At 39.7% G+C, this 20,576-nt stretch overlaps 1 protein-coding gene across 3 annotated transcripts in view; it reads right to left on the bottom strand.

Annotated features, from left to right (window-relative positions):
* Window positions 1-20,576, bottom strand: part of ABCC8 (ATP binding cassette subfamily C member 8) — a 112,683-nt gene that overhangs the window by 35,514 nt on the left and 56,593 nt on the right. Inside the window, exons 13-20 of one of the 3 annotated variants that reach the window (XM_067540674.1) lie at window positions 17,652-17,757; window positions 17,312-17,419; window positions 15,117-15,192; window positions 14,923-15,028; window positions 10,146-10,181; window positions 7,280-7,315; window positions 3,918-4,016; window positions 962-1,046 (exon numbers count right to left, since the gene is read on the bottom strand). In XM_067540674.1, the coding sequence (XP_067396775.1) occupies window positions 962-1,046; window positions 3,918-4,016; window positions 7,280-7,315; window positions 10,146-10,181; window positions 14,923-15,028; window positions 15,117-15,192; window positions 17,312-17,419; window positions 17,652-17,757 (652 nt within the window). The remainder of the gene's footprint in view (window positions 1-961; window positions 1,047-3,917; window positions 4,017-7,279; window positions 7,316-10,145; window positions 10,182-14,922; window positions 15,029-15,116; window positions 15,193-17,311; window positions 17,420-17,651; window positions 17,758-20,576) is intronic. The other 2 variants (XM_067540675.1, XM_067540676.1) reach the window with 2 other exon arrangements.

Raw genomic sequence — 20,576 nt, 5'->3', positions numbered from 1 at the left:
AGAAGGTCATGATGTGTTGGCGGTGCCACTGAAGAACTCTGGGTGTGCAGGTGACTTTTGGATTCTCTGTCCTTGATCTGGGTGTATAAACTAAATGACATTTTTAGCTTCAGGTGGGGTGGAAAGGAAGGGTAGAGTTTGCCTATAACACATTTAGTTTTCTTGTAAAGGTAGCAGCAATTTTTAAAATTACATTTTTAATTGGCACTCCCCCAATCATTTATTCAGAAACATTGGTTTGAAAACATTTTTGAGGCACGTGAAGGTTTGTGTAATGCTGTGATGCTATATGATTTATCTAAGGTTCCATAATTATACAAGGTAACTGAGATCTAAGATCTATTTCCAGCCGTGACACAGACTTACTATATGCAGTGCAGTTGTAGCCGTGTTGGGCCCAGAATGTAAATCTTTATCTAAAGAAGAGCTCTGTGTGGCTCAAAAGCTTGTTTCTCTCACCAACAGAAGTTGGTCCAGTAAAAGATATCACCTCACCCACCTTGTCTCTCAGATTTACTATGTATCTTGGAGCAAATTACTTAACCTGTTTGCCTTGGTTTCTTCAGCTGTAATGTGTCATTAGCACTTTCCTACTTCACTAAGGTGTAGCAAGGCTTAATTCATTAATGTTTGTTAATTAGTTGACACCTTCATATGGAAGGCACTCTAAAACTGTAAAGTTTTATTTTTATTTATATGCCTGTAGAGACCAAACTACAAAAGTATGAAGTTGGGATATTTCAGAAGCAACTGTGGGACTAATAAAACATTCTGATAGTAGAAAATTTAAACCAGCACATCTCACACAAACAACACTGTTCCCCTGTTTACCAAGCGGTGAGCTTTCAGATTAATGATTCAAAGGTATATTTAGCTCAAAAGATTTATTTGGCAACTAAAGTACTGAAATGATTTAAAGAAAAAACCCCACAAAAGTAAATCCTGTAGATGGATTACTGACCCTCTCTCCAATCTGAGTTTGGTCTCCATGAGGAAGAATGTCAATATCAGGCTGAAGAGAGCAAGCATCAATTACTGCTTTGTACCTGTGGAAACAAAAAAGGTAATGCAAAATCCACACAGATACTGCCAGAGAAACACATTTTCTACCTGCACAGGAGCAAAGATTAATCAGCTGTAAAAAGTCACACGGGGAAAAGACTTGTTTGTTAAGCACTAATTGTTCTAATGGAATCCCTTTCAATCATAGTCAAGTAAATACCCTTTTAACTATCAAAGCACCTTAAGTCAGCTCCCCAGACCAATTAAAAATATTTAAAGGATAAAAATAGGCAGAGCCAGGCACTGGTTCTTTCATGATGCATTGTTATTCTTAAACATTTACTTGTTTGCAGAATCAGGGCTTTAGTTTCCTCTGTTTTTGTGGGCCTTTCACAAATACAAGGGAGAATCAATAAAAACAAACAGTTACATAAATATGCGATTGTATAGTCAACAAAACTGGGAGGGACTCAGGCGTGGGAATGTGTAGAAAACAGTTTTCCTGTCCTGCAAAATTTTTTAAGATTACAAATTTTTTTCCTGTTCCACAATGGAACAAAATTGAGACCTTCAAAATTTTCAACCAAAAAACTGCCAAATAAATAATAGTAATAAACAAATGAACAAGAGAGAGTGAGAGAGACCCCAGAATAGCCAATAGTTCAGTAGCTAGGGCACTCAACTAGGATATAGGAGACCCACATTCAAGTCCCTGCTCTGCTTGATTCAGAGATTCTATTCTGGCATTTTTCTCTCTCTCTCATTTTAACCAGTAATTCCACTGTGACCTGAAAAACACTCATCGCAACTAGTCCTTTCCTGCAAAAAGTTTCAATTTTGAAAAACTGACATTTTCTGAAGAAAAACTGTTTCACTGAAAAATTCCCAGCCAGTTCTACTCAGGAGCAGGTGACGCACCTGAAGCTATTTTTAACTCACTTTAAAACATTTTCTAGGTTTCAAGTCAAAAGGGTATTTGTAGAGATCTTATTCAATCAAGGGGGTTTGTTCTATCAATATTTCTAATTAAGCTTGTTCAACTGTTTTATTGGACAGGACCTAAATGGTGGCCTAGCAGCCTAGTTACAGAGAGCAGAGCACTGGTGGCAAAAATTAAGGGACACAAGATGACATTCCTAGATTCAGAACTCACAGAGGCCAGGTTTGTCACTGACTTTCATTCCATGCAATTCCACTGGAGTCAATGGGGTTGCATGGGGTATAAATCTGAGCAGAATTTGGCCAATAATGATAGTACTTAATCATCTGGGAAATGCAAAACAATTATTTGGAAACAAAAATGTAATGGAGCACTTAGCAGGACTCCTTGATATAACCCCCCCCCTACTCAAACGATTTTAAAATTTTCAAGTAGTACATTTTTGCTACTCCCCCTTTCCTTTGTCACCAATAGCAGTAGAGATTCAATACCAAATACTATTCCAGAATGTAAGAAAACTGCATTCCAAGAGCAGCTGATCTGCCCAGGTTAAGCACAAACATACCACTTATTTTCAGAAACATCCCAAATTTTTAAATCTTAAAAAAGTCTTAACTTTTTGTAAGTCAACTCACAAGAGAGTTGACTCAATAGCACCATTCTGGTCTATTAAATACTGTGGGTCACACACACAAGTTCTTTGGAAGGAACAAATCTCCTAAAATGAATTTTTTGGTGGATTGCCATATGCTATGAAGTCAGCTGAACGTCTGTCATATATGCCTTTTTACAACAAATGGATCAAATACACCTATCTGGCTGAAGGAGAGGTTTGTAAATTCATGCCTTAGGAACGTATGGTCAGTGCTCACCCAACAGATGGCCCCAGACCTGGAGATGAAATGTTTGTTTAACGTTCTCCCTTCAAAAGCACAGAATGGGCTGTCTTGTAATTACTTTTGCTGGCATACCAACTTCCTACCTCAAAACAACATTATTTAAAGTGCAGTTATATTTGTAATACAAGACTAGGGTTCCAACATACAACCTGAAAGATTGTAACACTGATATTATCCCCAGCAGTGTTGAGCAGGTTGCAAATGCCACAAATATGGGCAGACAGTACACAATGGAGAGGCTGGCTTTGGAAGTATAAGATCTGGGTAAATACAATGTAATGTATCTGGAAAATTATAAGGAGTTTTCAGAGTTTTCTTGTATAGCGGTGGTTCAATATACAATAATGAATGTCAGTAATGGCACATCTATTTCTGGAGAAGGCAGGTTAGGTGAAACAATGTTATCATTGATAATCTGATGTAAACACTAGATTCTTTTGCAATGAAATGAGTAACTTTAGTTTAGTTTAGTACCAAAGGGCTCAATTACAGCTCTGAGATTCAAAACCCTGCCAGAGTCAGTAGGAGAGGAGATGCACTATTGGAGCAGCTGTGACTGACGGTATCAAGACTGATTTTGAGTTCACTTTTGCCAGTATAAATCTGGAGTATCTCTACTGAAGTCAATGGAATTAAACCAGGGCACATGGGATCAGAATTAGGTTCACTGTGTCTGTCTCATAGAGGAGCAGATAATATACACCTGATTCTGCTCCCAGTTACACCAGTGTGATTGAGAACAGAATTTGTCCCGTAAGCACTGAGCTTGCGGAGTGGCTGATTATCCTCCCTCTCAGAAACATAGGTCCAGTGGGGGGACATGGAATATTATCTGCATAGCTAGAAGTTTCCTCTTGCATTCAACTAGCAGTATTCGGTCTGCTGCCAGCACAGGACTGCTGGCAAGAAGGAGGTGGGTGGACCTGCTGAATCATACCAAGGCACCATTATTGGTGAACCAGGTAGCCAAGGAGGAGAAGATGACCTGTTAGCCATAAACCACCAATGCAGTGGTCTCTGTGAATGGCAGTTAATCTTTCCCTTCCTTTTACTGGCAAGGTGCTGAAACATGTTACCTTTGTTTGTTGAAGGGGCTTTCAAAAGTGATATTCTCTTCCACAGTAGCATTGAGCAGCCATGGTTTCTGTGAGGCATATGCTACTGATCCTCTTTTCCTGGAAAAACAGGAATTCCCACCTCATCAGTACAATTAAAAAGCAAAACAAAACAAAAAACAAACATAGCTCAGAAACTGGTAATGAGCCTTCACTAATGCAACCTTTCTATTTCCCTTCATTAAGACAAATGAGTTTTCCACATATCCCATCTCTCACCAAAGAAATGTTATATAATTAAATCCCCTATTGCACATAGCCATTATCTTCCTAACAAAGGTTTTGAATGAGAAAACACATTTGTTCCCTAATTTATTTTCTTCTTTGACATGAGTTTAAGAGAAAGCTAATACACAGCATATTCTGCTTGAGTAATGTGGATATTGTGAGGCAAGCCACCAAAAGCAAAGAAGTCTGGTTACAGCGTTGTTCTAAGAGCCTAATAGAAAGTGTATAGCAGGTGACCAGACAAGTGTCACAGAGGAATACATATTACATTACAGAAGGGATAGTCTGAAAATGCATATTTAAGGAGTTCAAAAAACAAAGAACAACAAAAAATAAACACCATTTTCCCAATACAATAATAGTTTTTTGGAGCTATTAGGATTTCTTGGGTAAAATATTTTAGGGTCAGGCTGCCCTATACTATAGAAAAAGTAGTAGGAGCGGGCTAATTGCGAGGAAGACTCTGACAGATTCTCATTGTGGAGTTGTTCCCATAATGTCCCACCAAATGGTTTACAAGTAGTCAGAGGTCAGTCTCAAGAATCTGCATGTGTCAGAGAGTACATCAAGGCCATCATCACAGAAGCCTGGGTCCCCCACTTCACCCTCCCCCAGTATTTCAGAAGCATTGTTGCTAGGGTCTAGCAGCGATAGACCATAGTGCCTCCTTCATTACAGGGTGCAGATTACCTCAGTGCAGAGTTGACCTGATAGTACGGACTGTAATACAAGTTACGGACTCTTGGAACCTTGTAGAATCAAGACCTTAATTCCCATATATGTAGCTCATATAGCTCCTGGATAAATACTGGGTACTGACTTCTAGTGGCTAGCCTCATTCAATAAGTCAATTTCAGTGATCCTGCTCACTGAAGTAAGATCAGCAAGATTTGGTCTGATGTGTTTTATCTGTATTAAGTAGGTTTTTTCCCCCTTTTTATAATGTTGTCTCCAAATCAGCACCTTTGTCTGCTATAGCAGCCATTTCATCCTTCCTCTTCTAGCTAGACATTAATGCAATTTAAATCATATATTGACAACCAGATGCACTGGGCACCTTTCTTGTCAGAAACTGAGGTCATCTGCCCTGATCTTCTGTCCAGTCTTCAGCAGAATTGTTTAGAAATCTTTGAGACACATGTTTCTTTGATGACCTGAGAGGACACAGTGTTATGCTACCCAAAACATTCTAGATATCATTTCCAAGCACAAGAAGTAAGCGCTCAGTTGGAATTTTAATTATGTTTGATGAATATTCATGGCTCAAAGGTGAAATGGAACCTCAAAAAACCCTTATTCCCAGGTCTATCTCATTACAGGGCAGTCAGTCCTGTCTCAAAAAGAAACGATTAGTTAAATTAGTGTGAAGTTTATGTATACATTTTTAGAAGAAATTGGTGCATATGTTGTAGGATTAATATGTATTCAGCAATTCATATTAAAGTCCAACATGTCTCCAATTCACTTGCTATTGCTAAAAATTGTACATCCTCTGAAGATCAGTGAAAGATTACTGCAAATTAGTTTTTCTGAATAGTTAATTGCTAGTATTATGATGTTTTAGGGGGAAAAGTCTTATAGGAAATGTGTTTTGTCTTTCAAATCAGTATTACAGAGACTAGCACAGAGGGGGTGAAATTTACCCATATGCAGTGAACCAGCACAAAGCACAGGCACATTGCTTAAGTCCCACTTAACCCGTATTTTGAGCCCTTTAGTGGAAGTTAAGTGGCTCTCTGCACAGGGGTGAATTTCTTTCAATCCAGTTCTTCTTAACTGGAAGCTGGGATCAGGTTGACACTCAGAGGTAGATCCCTTATTTTATTACATGGGCAAAATTCTCATGAGCTCTTACCTGCATGAGAAATTTATGCCCAAGCCCATACTGTCTCTCAGAAGGAATCCAACTGCTCAGTCAAACCTCTCATTGAAATCAAAAGAATAATCATTTGAAACCAAACATAGGATCATAATATGAGAGAACAAAGCTCTGAGCACTTTTCTCTCTGAAAGTCAGGTCTGAATGACCAAACATTTTATAGTGAAAGAGTACATGCAAATAATTTAGCACAGACATCCTGTGACAAACCTATTTTCTGCAAGTTGCAACTAAATGCCTGCAACCACTGGATAACCATCTCTTTATTTCAAAGAAGTGTAATGTTTCATGACAAAATGTGATGGACTGGCCACATCAGCTTACCCAGTGCAAGCAGGCTGATAGCCAAATTCAGCCTTAGTGTCAGTGGGCACAAGTCCGTTAACTTCACGGGAGCATTCCCATTTGACTTAGTCAATTCCATATTGATATATCATTTAGGAGCACAAGTCAAAAGTTTCAATGATTTACCCAAGTCCCCATACTCAGGCCTGATTTTCAGAGGTCAGTTCAAATCAATGTGAGTAATTATCATCTCTGAAAATAAGGCCACTTTAGTTGTTTATATATGGATGTAGGTGCTTAAATTTAGGCCACCAAATTTGAACATACTGGTTACACTTAAACAAACAAACAAACAAACAAACAAAAAAACCCACTTAAAAATGTTGTGGAGTTAGAATTGCTAAAGAGGTGAGATACAGTATGTTGCAAACCCTTTATTGTGCTTCTGGAGCTCTGGGTCCAATTTAGGTTGAGTGTTCATCAAGTTTTTGAACATTTCATGAATGTCTATTACTGATACAGTAAAAACGTTACAAGTCAGCACTAAAGTGCCCTGGCAGATCTGAGGGAGGAACATGTGCTGTACTGGTCTTTATACCTGTCTATACCACTCTTTCACTTTTACAGGAAATAAAATGAGTCCCTGCTTCCACCTTCTCCCACCCTTAGGCTGGCTCAGGCCCTTGGGTAGTAGAATGCTGATGTATTACGACATATGAATATGCAGAAACATCCATTTATGTCATTGTCTAATTCATACAAAGAAATCTACACGTTTAATTGCTTTTCTGTTTGTTCTCATCTGTTCTAAAGCTTGCAGCAGCTGCATGGAAAGTACAATAATTCAGTTTGATTTCCCAGGAGGCACAATAGTTGCTACTCATTAATAGGAGACTGATGTTCTTTCCAATTAGGTTTGAAAATACTGTACCTGATTTCTGCGTCAACAGCGGTTTCCTTTTCTGGGCTGCAGAAACCAAAATATCAGTTATCTTTTTATCAGTAGACAGCTCACCAGACACATTAAAATATTCTAATACTAAAAATGTGAAACTAAATAAGTAAAATGTTATATCACCTGTTTATGGTTAACATGCCAAATATAGTATCACAATATAGCTGTATAACAGGAGGAAAGCTCCTTAATAAGTACAATACTTTTCTTTATTGGACATTTATAAGATGAACACAGCAGAAAAATCCGTAACCCGAAGGGCCCAAACCTGGGAAAAACTGAATATCCTTAATGGAAATTGAGGAACTGCTAAGTACACAACACTGTTATATACATTGCCTTATTTTTTATTCATCTCTTCATAAACATTTTAGAATCTTGTAGGTTTCTCTAATTCTGATCTGATTGTATGTTCTGACTTTCAAATCACCTTCTTTTTTATTTAATGCAGATACTGTAAAACATTCTTGTACAGATGCAACTATCAGACAACTGAGTGTATCTCCTCCACATTCTTGCAGCATTTGTGCACGTGAAATTCCCATTTATTCCAAAGGATATTGCGTAAATACTGCAGAATTTATATGCTGTTGCACAGTTAGCATATTTCTCAAATCAGTCACAAAACACATGTATTCAAAGTCTGGATTATTTAAACATTTAAAAAAAAAGAAATCTGAGGACAATGACAGCAGTACACTTGGAGCCCAATCCTGCAGGACCAGGACATTTATAAGGAGACAAATATCTAGTTACAGAAATTATGACAAAAGAAACACTACAGTATTAATTGTTATGAAAACAGTAAAAAAAAAAAAAAATATCAATGCAGTAGTCAAAAGGGGGTTAATTGTAAGGTACTGCAGCTGTTTTTCTGTATATCATATAATCCTGGAACTCATACACAGTCAAATTCTGCTCTCAGTTCTCCCATGCAGTCACACTGATTTTAGTGGGGTTGCACAGATGTGAATTAGGGCAGAATTTGGCTTGTAATGCAAACACACTGTAAAAGGGTTTCACAAACTGTTTAAAAACTCAAAATGCAAACACAAAGAAAGATTAAAACATGTAACAAAACATGTTTAGTAGGAATAGTAGCAAGTAAAAACAGTTTTATGCTGAAAAGCCTCCTCAAATATAAGGAGCTCTCTCTATTTGTACATACATATCAATACAAACACACTACAAATCTCATCACATGCACAACAAGCTGTTACAAATTTATAACAAAATTCTTAAATCCTGAATGAAATGTGCAGGTTACTCCTCTTGTTGTTAGTCAGCTTAAGGATATGTAAATGACTGCTAATATGATAAATTAGTGCTAACAACGAGCAGATATTACAGTTAATACAGCAAGTGGCGCTCACTAAATTATTTTTTGTTTAAAAAACATTAACAATTTTGTCTACAAATGGAGTCTCAGCTGCCTCACTGTTCATTAAATCATTTTCATTTTCCTGGCTGCATTTTTAATATCACTGATTATTACACAAATAATGAAAGAACTACATTTTGCACAGCATATTAACTCAGTGTAATGCAAACCAATAAAGAATCAGCAAGCCATATGACTTCAGTTACTTGATAAGGAGTCAATTGATAGCCCTTATTCACAAAAAAATAGCATGTGGTTTGATAATGGGGAACAGGTAAAGAGAACAGAAAACTTGAAATGAGGTGCAGCAGTTAAGCATAAGGAACTGCTTTATAGTAATGGCAGGTAAAGCGGATGTAAAGGAACACTGGAGAGTGTGAGGGAAATGTTCTGTAGGTCAGGAATAAGATCTTGCCAGAGAGATTCATCAAATGCATAGTTAGGTGGGAAATAAGCATAATCAAAACAGCGAGAGTCCTGTGGCACCTTGAAGACTAACAAATTTATTTGGGCATAAGCTTTCATGGGCAGAAACCCACTTTGTCTGATGCATAATCAAAGATACTCAATCTGATGGGTTGAGGGAAAAACTTGGGAAACAAGCAAAGTAATAGTGGAGGAGCATGAGGGTTCAAAAGTAACAGCTGTAGAGTAGTTAATGCTTCAGAGATCCAGGAAAAACTTCTGGTCAGCAAGGGATATAAAGTATAAGGAGAGTCAGAAAAAAGGACATAAGGTGAAATCCTGGCTCCATTTAAATCAAAGACAAAGGTCTTGTTGATTTTAATGGGGCCAGGATTTCACCCATGATTTTTAGAACTGTCACCTGTACAAGGTTTACCATTCTGGATATTTTCATGCCATGCTAAAATGCCAAGCATGGCAATGTCTGTTCCAGAATGAGATTTGACAAGTATTCCAGAAATCTAAGCTGAATGCTGCTCTCAAATTAGCAATAAAGCAAACATGATTTCCACATAAGGATGCCAGGCCAAGACATGGACTAATCTGTGCTCCCCACATTTTTTTCATTTCACAGATGTCCAAAGACTTGGGAGGTATGCATATAAAAATCTCATGACAGGATGCAGGAAATGAAAAGAAAGATAAAGGTGAAAGATTGCATTAATTAATGAGATTTTTAAAATGATAGTGCTGGAAGTGCTTATTAGTGCTGAAAATGCAGAACTAGTGAATAACCTGATTTAGGAATTTACGGTGGGATTTGTGAAAGCACTTAAGTGATTTAGGAACCCAAATCAGTTAGGTGCTTTTGAAAATTTGACCCTAAGCGGCTTAAGAGTACAATTCCCATTGACTTTCAAAAAACTTCACCTTTTGAAAATCTCACACTTAGGTTTTTTCTCTTTTTAATAGTTTGACAAGCTGAATTCCCCTTTGGTTCCACTGTGATTGATTTAGTAGGAAGTAGGAAACCAACAAACATATATAATACCATACCTGACATCTTCCCCTGTCTCGCTGTCAGGAATACTGCTGCATCACAAATAAAAAGCAGACAGAGATGGTTTACTTAAGTAAATATGAGCAATCTGCCCCAGAAAGAGTAACAATTAAATTCCACTTTGTGTATAGACTGCAAACTGTTTATTACAGGCTGCTGCTGTTTGAAGACTGCAGCATCTGTTCCTTCTATAGCAATTGCACTTTATTTTAGCAGTCATAAAAAAAAGTGAATTTGTGACTAGCAGTTTTTTCCTCATAGTCAGCTCATTGAGCTCTAAACAACACTTGAGACTTGCAATCCACCCTGTTCTATAAGTGCCTAGGGAGTCTAGGTATGTCTACCCATCCAGGGTCAACACTGTTCTTAGGAGGTGTGTAGGTGTGTGTGAGGAAGGGAGGATTATTGTCTAAACTACTTTCAAATGTATCAAGCTGTCTAAAAATCTAATTGTTTTGACACAGCAATCTGTTGCATATATAAAAGTATCTTGCCGTTTTTGAGTTATGCTAATTTCTGGTCCAGTGAGAAGAATGGAAATCAGTGTGCGCATCCAATGGGGAAAACCAAACAAAATCAGGAAGAACACAATTTTTGTGCTTTAATGGAAGCTATCTAACTACCCAATTTGTGCTAACAAATGCAAGTTTGTGCATGCACATGGGGAAAAACTGCACCTGATGTTTAAAAAGCTAGGTTGAGGTCTCTTTGAAAAGTTAGTCCATAATATGCCATCATGGTACACAAATTTGATTGACTACAGAATTCCTGAGAGCTTGCCAGCATGTTATTGTATTTTTTCTAAGCATTATTGTATTAAAGAATTCCCTCCTGTACACAATTAACCTACATTTTACTCACATCAGCTATCACATAATCAAAAGTAAACACCACTACACCTTCCTGTCCAAAATCCCAGGAATCAGGGCATAGCAAGTTTATTAAACAGCAACATAATCCTTATTAAAACACTGTAAGAGTTATTATATTGAAAATCTTCTCCATCCCCTGCATGCCCTATACAAGGACCAGGGACAGTCTGAGTCCCTGAAGCACACATCACCCCCAAAAGGACAGCAGGGAAGAGGTAGGGACATGGCCTCACTCCCCGATACCAGTCTTTGGAGTGGACTAGGAGCAGGATTATGCAGTCTGCATAGTCCTTCTCTGCAATGGGTAGTGCAGGAAGGGATTGAATCTCTCTCAATGTGATAGGCAGTAGAGATCCTTTCAGACTCAGATAGGGGCACTCATGGCCTGTACCACCCATCCTACTGAGCTCTCCCTCAGGCAGCTTGCACCACGCTACTCAAGGCAGCACCAAAATAACATCATCATCCTCTGAAAAAGTAACACGTGGTGCAGCAATACATGGTGATGAGCCTATACCTGACTTACTGCATTACCCGAATCCTGATCCTATATAGTGGCAGTTTTTGTGCAAGTAATGCTAAATCAGGTCCCCGCTCTGTGTTTCTGTACAGTGTTGAACACCTGTTCTCTGAAAACATCTGGTCAATATGCAGTGGCAGTCAAGAAAGCAAACAGAATGTTAGGAACCAATAGGAAAGGGACAGATATTAAGACAGACAAAATAATAATGTCACTCTATAAATCCATTGTACACCTACACCTTGCATACTACATGCATGTCTGGTAACCCCATCACAAAAAAAAAATAATAATAATGTGAATTGGAAAAGGTGCAAAGAAGATTAACAAAAATGACTGGGGTATGGAACAGCTTCCATAAAAGGAGAGATTAAAAAGACTGAAGCTATGTCTATATTGATGGCAGCACTGTTGGCACCGCCGGATCAATTCTGTGGGATCGACTGAGGGGCAGCGGAGACCTGCTCAATAGATCTGGAAGTCGATTCCATTAATCTGCCCCCCCGCAAAAAAGAGTAACGGTGCAATGACGAGAGGGCATTTCCTGTCTGTACAGCGTAGTGGGGATGCCGTGGTAGGTAGACGTTAGGAAGTCGATGGGAGATACGCAAGCTACATAGAGCAGCTTGCATATCTCTCATCGACTGCTGCCGAATTTCACTGGCAGCGTAGACATTGCCTGAGACTGTTCAGCTTAGAAAAGAGACAACTAAGGGATGATAAGATAGAGGTCTATAAAATCATGAATGGTGTGGAGAAAGTGGTAAGGAAATATTATTTTCCCCTTCACATAACACATGAACCAGGTGTCACCCAATGATATTAACAGGCAGTGTGTTTGTTTTAAACATAAGGAAGTACTTCTTCACACAACACACAGACACCCAGTGCAACTCGTTGCCAAGAGATGTGTGAAGGCCAATAGTGTACCTGGGTTCAAGAAGCATTAGATAAGTTCATGAAGGATAGGTCCATCAATCGCTATTAGCCAAAATAATCAGGGATGCAACCCCATTCTCTGTGGGGTCCCTAAATCTGACAACCAGAAGCTGGGAATGGATCACTTGATAATTGCCCTGTTCTGTTCATTCCCTCTGAAACATATGCACTGGCCACTGTCAGAAGACAGGACACTGGACTAGATGGACCATTGTCTAACTCTATATGGTCATTCTTATGTTCTTAGGATAACATTTCCCCACATTCATTCTTCTTTTTGCTTTCCTCCTTATCCTCTGTCTTCTTCCCCTTCTGATTTTGCTTTACCTCCTTATCCCCATTTTGCTCCATGTTTACGGCAGCTTAATTATTTCAGTTGAAATCAGAATTTCAATTCTGATGATGACACATTCCAAGCATTACAGCTGTGACCACTGCATCTAGGGCCAAATTTTCAAAGATACTTAGGCACCTAAAGATGCAGACAGATGCTTAGTGGGAGTTTCAAAAGTGCCGAGGCACCTAACTCCCATTGAAATCAATGGGAATCATATATTTTCTCTTTAAAATGTAGGAAGGATCCTATACAATTTCATTACAGCAATGTCCTTGGGGGAAAGAATTTGGAGAGGTGGAATTAAGAGTTATTTTGTAATATGAGTTGGGAGCCAAGAATTGCCTTGTACTGTAACACAGACCATGCTAATCTTGGGGCACGTATTACTCTCTGAGCTAGGACAGCAAATTATGGTGATTATTTGATAAAATTAATCTCTTTGAACCTTAGTGTTGAATCTCCTTGGCCACAAACTATGAGAGTTTTATCAAATCAGTGGATTCTGCGCCCCCACCCATCTGGTAGCTGTACTGCATGTGTGCACAACTTACACATAATAACTGAAGCCAACACTCAAACTGGGACCTCTGCAGAATGTACTACAGACCATGTTTCTGAAAGATGAGAACAGAATCTTGCCCTGGTGCTGCTAGTAGGAGCTGTGCTATGGTTGTTTCAGCTGGAAGCCCTTTTATACATATATGACAGATAGCAAAGAAAATGTGATAAATGCTGGATCTGAACCTGTCATACTTTGGCACAACAGGATAAAAGAAATTGAAGCCAGTCATGACCTTTACACTGTTGTTGAGCACATAGTTGGCTAACAAGCCTGTGCTATTTATAAACACAGTCTGATAAGACTCATAATTTCATCTGCTTTAGTTTAGAATCAGCAGTTAAAACAACATTTCTTAGTGATGTTATTTTAAAAAAATATTTACAGTTTTACTAAAAAGGATTTATTTCAATTAATCAAAATACAAGGATGCTATACAGCTGCTGATGCATAACTTTCTTATGGTTATACTCTGGTTTCTCTTCAAAGCAGCATGGCCTAATAGATAGAGCACTGGACTAAGACTCAGGAGACCCGGTTTCTATTCTTGACTCTGCCACCAACCTGCTGGTTGACTTTGAGCAACTAACGTCACGACTCTGTGCCTCAATTTCCCCACCTGTAAAATGGGGACAATGACCTCCTTTGTAAATCACTTTGAGCTAGATATCATCATCAATTATGAAAATGCCATGCGCTTTGGTTGGCAGAAGATGGAAGGTCTTATTTGCATAATGACTGCACAGTTACTTCTCAGAAACAGTGCAGTATGTAAAATCCCTGTTCATTGATTGACTGAGAGCCATTATTAGTCAATCAGAGTGCAGAGATTTTCACTATAACTGCATGATTGTTCCTTAATTCCCAGTCAGAAAAAGTGTTTATATCTGCTAGATTCCTCTGCAATTTGTCCACAGATTTCATGCAAGCAATTGTTCCATAAAGAGTCTCATGACACAGTGCAGCCAGTAAGACAGAGAAAAATCTATTCTTGTAACATGTACAAGATGCAATACTTTCACACACCTTTATCTCTGATAATGAGCAGAAAGGGTGGGACGTTACCAAAAACCTTATAAAAGCATAGTATACAGTACATTAACTGTAATTTGACTTGGAAGTTAAAGGTCCAGGCTGCAATTGTTCCTTATTCAGGTTGTGGGGTGCAGTAGCTCTATCTCTCTTTGCATTGCGCATACAAAGGCCAGACACAATTGCAGCCTGCATTTGCAGGAGCACAGGAACAACTTCTTCTGTGTCCCCTTGAAAAGGGCATACGGACAAGTCTATGCTCCCCAGCCTGGCCCACAAAGCAGGCCAAGTGCATCAGGGCAGTATCCTGAACACATTGCCATTTATCCAATTTCTATGATGCAAGACCACGGATGAGACGTGGTGACTTTTAGGAATAAATTCTCCTCTTGAATATGCGTTTACCACACCCACTGAATTCATAAGAGCTATACATATGCCTTGAGGGTAGAATCTGGTTCTTTTCTGACCTATTACCATTCAGCACAAACATAGAATCTTCAAATAAAGTTACCTGTTCCAGAATACGTTCCCAGAAATCTTCTGCATCTCCCCAAGCGTCGCTAGTAAGAGTGATGACTTACCACAGCCCACCTGTCCTACGATCATTGTTAACTGACCTGGGAGAGTGGGAAGCATATTTGAGGTTCTGATTACCAGACCTGTGCTGAAAATATGTTATTCTATACATCTGCTGTGGTTTTGTACCTTGAGGGATTCGGATATCAATGTTTGACAATGCCGGAGATCCTTCAGGTGTCCAGGTAAAAAATCCATTTGTGATCTATAGCAATATGTTGAGAAAGAAAAAATGGAAAAAATAGCTTCAGGACACACCTGTTTGTTTTCAGCATATCAGAGAAACATCCATTGTCATCCTTAAATTGGACATGGGACCAGAGGTTGCCTCTGTTTAAAGTAATAAAGCTCAGACTTTCAGTGCCTGATTTTCAGAAAGGGCCCCCCCCTTTCTGTGTATGATACTTTGCACCCATGTGCGTGTGAGAGCTGGTTGGAAAATGGTGAAAAGCTTTTGAATTATTCTGGGAAACAATTCTGAGGACATTTTGGAAAAAAACCCGAAAACAATTTAACCAGCTCTTTAAGTGCAGATGGCTGCCTTCATGTGATGGATTTGGTTTGCCACACCCTAAATGATAGGAATATATCAGCATGCAAAATATGGGTGACATTCATTTCTGTGCAGAGGGCAGGCACATGTCCTATGTATCATTTCAATGGTCCATAGGACTTGGCTGCTCTCTGCAGACTCCTGAATGTCACTCTTTACACATAACTGCAGTCAGAGCCCCAAGTATAATATGCTTACAGAATTTTCCATATAATAAATCTTCTGAAGCGGAAATTAGGTGTTGCTGCTGACAGTCACTCTTATGTAATTTTCTTTTGTGTTTCTTATGTCTGATTCTCTGTGCAAGTTTCCAGGTAACCTTTTCCCTCACCTGGATTTATCTGATCCTTTCTTTACTCCTTTTAAAAATTATTGTAGAGTAGTGCTCTAAGGTTTTAACGGGAGGGAGGCTTTCCCTGTGACACTCCAGTAGACGGGGAATTGGGGAGCAATTTCCCAGCATGGTAGATCCATTGGGCTGATTCTCCTCTCTTAGTTGGTGAGAATCAGGTTTGACTCCACTGCAGAAGCCAATGGGTTTACATCAATATAAGAGATCAGAGTCAGGCCCAGCATGTTTGGACCTGAGAAAAAGGTAGAGTGGGGCATCTTTTGAATTGGCTTGCAACTTCCACAGGAGAAAAGTGACATCTGCTAACTTGGGAAGCCCCCATGAAAAAAAAATGAGAGAAATACTTTGGGATCCTTCCCTTTCCCTCATGAAGAAAGAAGGCAGCCAAGGAATCCTCACTTGAGAAAGAGACTCCCTGGGGAAGGAATAGTAAGGAGCTGTCTGGGATGAAAGAGAAGCGAGGAACAGCAGGGGCTTGGGAGCAGTCTTGGGACAACTTTTGACAGCTTGCTGACAACTGAGGGAGCCAAAAATTACAGTTGCTGGCAGCTGGCGCTTGATCAATTTTTTTCTACCCTATTTACAGTCAAATCCTGCAACCATTGTCTCTGGCTATATCATTATTGTTCCAGAGTCCCTGGGGCTGCAAAATTCTCTCTCTTGTCTCAGGGCTGCTTGATGATCTTTTCCGCAGAAAGAGTGGAACTCTGAGAAGGACCCTATCTTCCTGGCAGTCTGCCTCGTTCTAGAAGGGATCAAGGACCCAAAAATCAGAACAGGAATGTCATTTCACCTGTGAGCTGAGTCAGGATGTGAACTGGAATCTTCTGACCGTAAAAAAGCTAATGCACTAACCAGTTGTCCTACTTAATCCCATTAGAATTAATGACCTGGCACAGATATCACTCATTTTGTTGTGTCAGTGTGTGCCTGCAATAGTAGACAGGCTAAATAAATAACTGCATCATTATAACAGCCATCAACATTTGTTATTGCCAGATGTTTCTGGCAGATCCATATTTCAGACACATCCATATTTAAAGTGGACTGGGCACTTCTAATTCTTTCTTTGGAGAAGATGGGAGTCCTTGTTTTGAGGTCAGGGCTAATTATTCAAAAACACATGAAATGTAGAAGGGCTGAGGAGCTTTAAGGAGGACATACACAGCTATTCACAGTAAACTGAAAATCAATTCAGCAATTTGTTCTTTACTTAAGGCAAAATAGATGGCAACAGTTTCTTCAGGAAACAGCAGGGAGAAAAATTACTCTTTGCATTTGGTTTCTTTGAGTGGAATTAGGTGTCTGGCAGCTCTAGATTACCCATTAATTTTTTAACTTGGAACCCTGCTGTAGGAGTTTAAGAATGATTATTAGTCAAATTTAGTAACAGCACTATTAGAGTGACCTTAATATCACCTTTACACAAAAATCATCTTCTGTGATGTTAACAGGTCTTCTCATGTGAGAGCTGTAATTGTTCCAGTCTTCTTTGGCAGGCCTCTTACGGTTAACAACTTTGAGGGGCTGTGCAAGATCAGGAAGACAGAAATACATGGTGAATGGTATGGGACTGGGAGAGTGCCTCAAAAACATCCATGTTATGATCTGTAGGAAACGGGATATTAAGATGGATTTTTGCAATTGCAGCCATTAATTAGTAGGAAGTGGACAAGATTATTGGAGTGATCTCTAAGAAATTAACAAGAGGAGTAAATCAGTCCATTCACTCAGTGTATAACTGAACATTATTACTTACAACCACCTGGTATTTGCTGTGGTTGTCTGCACTTCTTGGCTCTGAACATTTGTCTTGCTCCTCTCCAATTTCTTCACTTGACAAAAATTCACTCAGTTTCTGCACACTGAAAGGAGAAAGAAGGGATCAGACTGAATGTGGAATGAAAAATTTCTGATCAGTGCAATGCTCATTAGAGGATACCCACTGCAGTGCTTCAGCTGTTCAGTCTGCTGGTGACTTATACATTTGTTCTCTTTTTGGCGTAGACCCTATAAAAATATGCAGTGAGGGACATTTCTACAGTGACATTTTAAAAAATGTTCAGTGTTCTCTATTATGATCAGTGACTTTTTAAATCATATCTTGGGTCCTTCCTCTCCTCACACCTGGTGTCTAGGAAGGAGAAATTAGGATAAAATATTTTTTAAATTTAAACAGTGAGATAGAGATTAAATTACTGCTCACTTTTGAAGCCACACACTGAAGCAAAACAATTAATAGATCACTTAAATTAATGACATGCCACACAATTAGTCCTGAACAAACTGACAAGTAGTAAGACATGGAGGAGCATGTTCACTTCCAATGGGCCAAATGCATCTATCATGTCAGCTCCAGAGATGAATTTAGCCCACCGTGGCGCTAAGGATGAATCTGGCCCAGTGTGTTTAGAGAGGCAGACCTGCCTAACAAATAGAATTGTCAAAAGAATCCTGGAGACCAGCATTAAAGAAGAACGAACAAAATACTCCCTGTATATTTAACATTTAGTTTGTTAGGAGGCTAACTAGCTTTATCTTAGCACAGCCCATGATGCTGATTCTCCTGTGTGCCTGTGCATGTTTTACCAGATCCATCCATGTAAACTGCTGAGGTAACAGGCAACTCAATCCTGCAGCACTAGAATAATGGGTTCAATCCTGAACAATGGGAAGGAGTTCAAATAGCAGCAACCAAAATGAGGAGGGGTTGGAGGTACTGATTTGTGAAGGAGGACTTGGCTGAATGGGAGCAAGTGTGGGGAGATACACTGACTGTGCCATATTAGCATAGCGAGCTGCAAACTGTGCCTTGGTATGCCATTCCGGGCAAGGGAGCCCCTAGTGGGAAAAGCAGGCAGTATTTCCGCCCACACTCGCTCACTGGGGGTTCTTCCTCGGGAGGGCAGTTTTAGTTTCCTTTAAGGACTCCATTGGAGCTACACTGGTACCAGGTTGATGCTCTGAATCAGTTCATCTGTGGCTTCATTGGACACATACCCTGCACAGCCACTAACACCTACTTTTGGATTGATGCGTGACACCTGTGGGCTCCCCAGCAGACAGGTGGTTGCTGGGCCCTAGTGCCAGCACAAATCCACCTGTCCAGCCCAGGCAGCCTTCTGTGGCCAAGGGACCAACATCATGGTTTGCTTGACCAGGGAGTTAATTTCACTTAGTGTCTACAAGCATATGAAGAATTTAAAAGCCAAAGAGGAGAATTAATTCTCTAATGGGGAAAACGGGATGTAGCTAGGAGTAATGATGGCTACCAGGAAAACAATTCTCAACGGGGAGGTCTATTAGGGGAGGTGGTAAAGTCCTGTTACTGATGATATTTATATCTAAACTGGACAAAGCAACAGAAAACAGTGTTGGGAACAATTCAGTGGGGTGTACTAGATGATCTAACAGAGATTTTCTGACTGTGATGGGCCAAACTGTGGTTTTAACCATTGTCCTGTGTAGGGGCTGGTGTGGAGCTGCACCCCCACTGTCTATGGGAAAGTCAGGGAGAGACTGTACATAATCCCACTTCCATGAGGCCTACCCCAGGAGTGCACAGAGACTACCTAGGCTGCATCATCCTTTAGAATAATGTTGCCTGCCTTGTCGGTGAGGCTGGCCTGCGCTGCAGACTGATGCAGAGGGTAGGGCGAGGAGCATGGCCCCTCTGGAGTACTGTGTGTCTCTGGAGATGTGCAGTTCCGATGCTCCTCTGAGGACAGGGACTGCAGATAGCACTGGACCTTGTGCATGCACTAGGAAGGAGGGGTGGGAGGCTACAAGCATGTTTTCTCCCCTATATACCCATGTAAAGCCATGTCACAATTGCACCCTCTGATCCCATGGTTTGCCCTCTCTGCTCCTTCTTAGAGTTTGTATCAAGACGAAGGTACTTTGACTGTCAATAGTGTTACCTCAGAATGTGAGAAAAAAGTCTTTTAACTGCTAAGATGTTTCCTAACCATTAACTTATTCTTCTTCTCTTCCTAATGCTGTAGCTGCACACACTGTCAAATATGGTAACTTAATACTGCGAGAAAATGCTTTGTTAAAGATGATGGCTTGCTTCCCATAGTACTATACAGTTACATGCTTTTAAGTATTAAAGGTATACATGTTATAGCACTTTGGCTGACAAAGCAGTTTCACAAGTTGAAGCTATAGTTTCTGGATTTCTGATATCTCCACTAGGGATCTTATTTTTAACTCTCAGAATGGACATATTGATTAGGCTATGGTTGTTATTTGCAAAGCTAACTGCACAAGTGATTTCATATTAATCCCACTCAGATACCAAATACCATGTTTGCTACTAGACACCCCGAGTGAGGGAGAGCTGGTGGCTGTGCCCTTCACCCTTTAAAGTCTTCTCTACCTTTTAGCAGTATATCAATCAGCTGCTTGGTTTTATTTTTATATCACGAACACCATGCAGATTAAAACCGCTTTTCAAATAGACACTTCGGAATTCCTCACCTTGTTAGTGGCCTTTCTGCCATGGAGGTAATTCCATTTCTGAATCATAAATAGCCTCCCAGGCTATTTAACCTATGAGGTTTATAGACCCCATGTGGTACAAAAGCCTTGAAGCTCTTTTTCAGCTGGACTGGGCCCAGTGTCAATGAAATCCACTATCATGCTTTTAATTTGGACAGTAGCTGAAGAATTAAAAAAAGCT

Source organism: Emydura macquarii, unplaced genomic scaffold, assembly GCF_026122565.2.
Source record: "Emydura macquarii macquarii isolate MOO-44397 ecotype Brisbane River unplaced genomic scaffold, CSIRO-AGI_Emac_v2 contig_587, whole genome shotgun sequence".
Lineage (NCBI taxonomy): Eukaryota > Metazoa > Chordata > Testudines > Chelidae > Emydura > Emydura macquarii.
The sequence above is the reverse complement of the archived record's forward strand: the minus strand, read 5'-3'. Positions and strand labels throughout refer to the sequence as shown.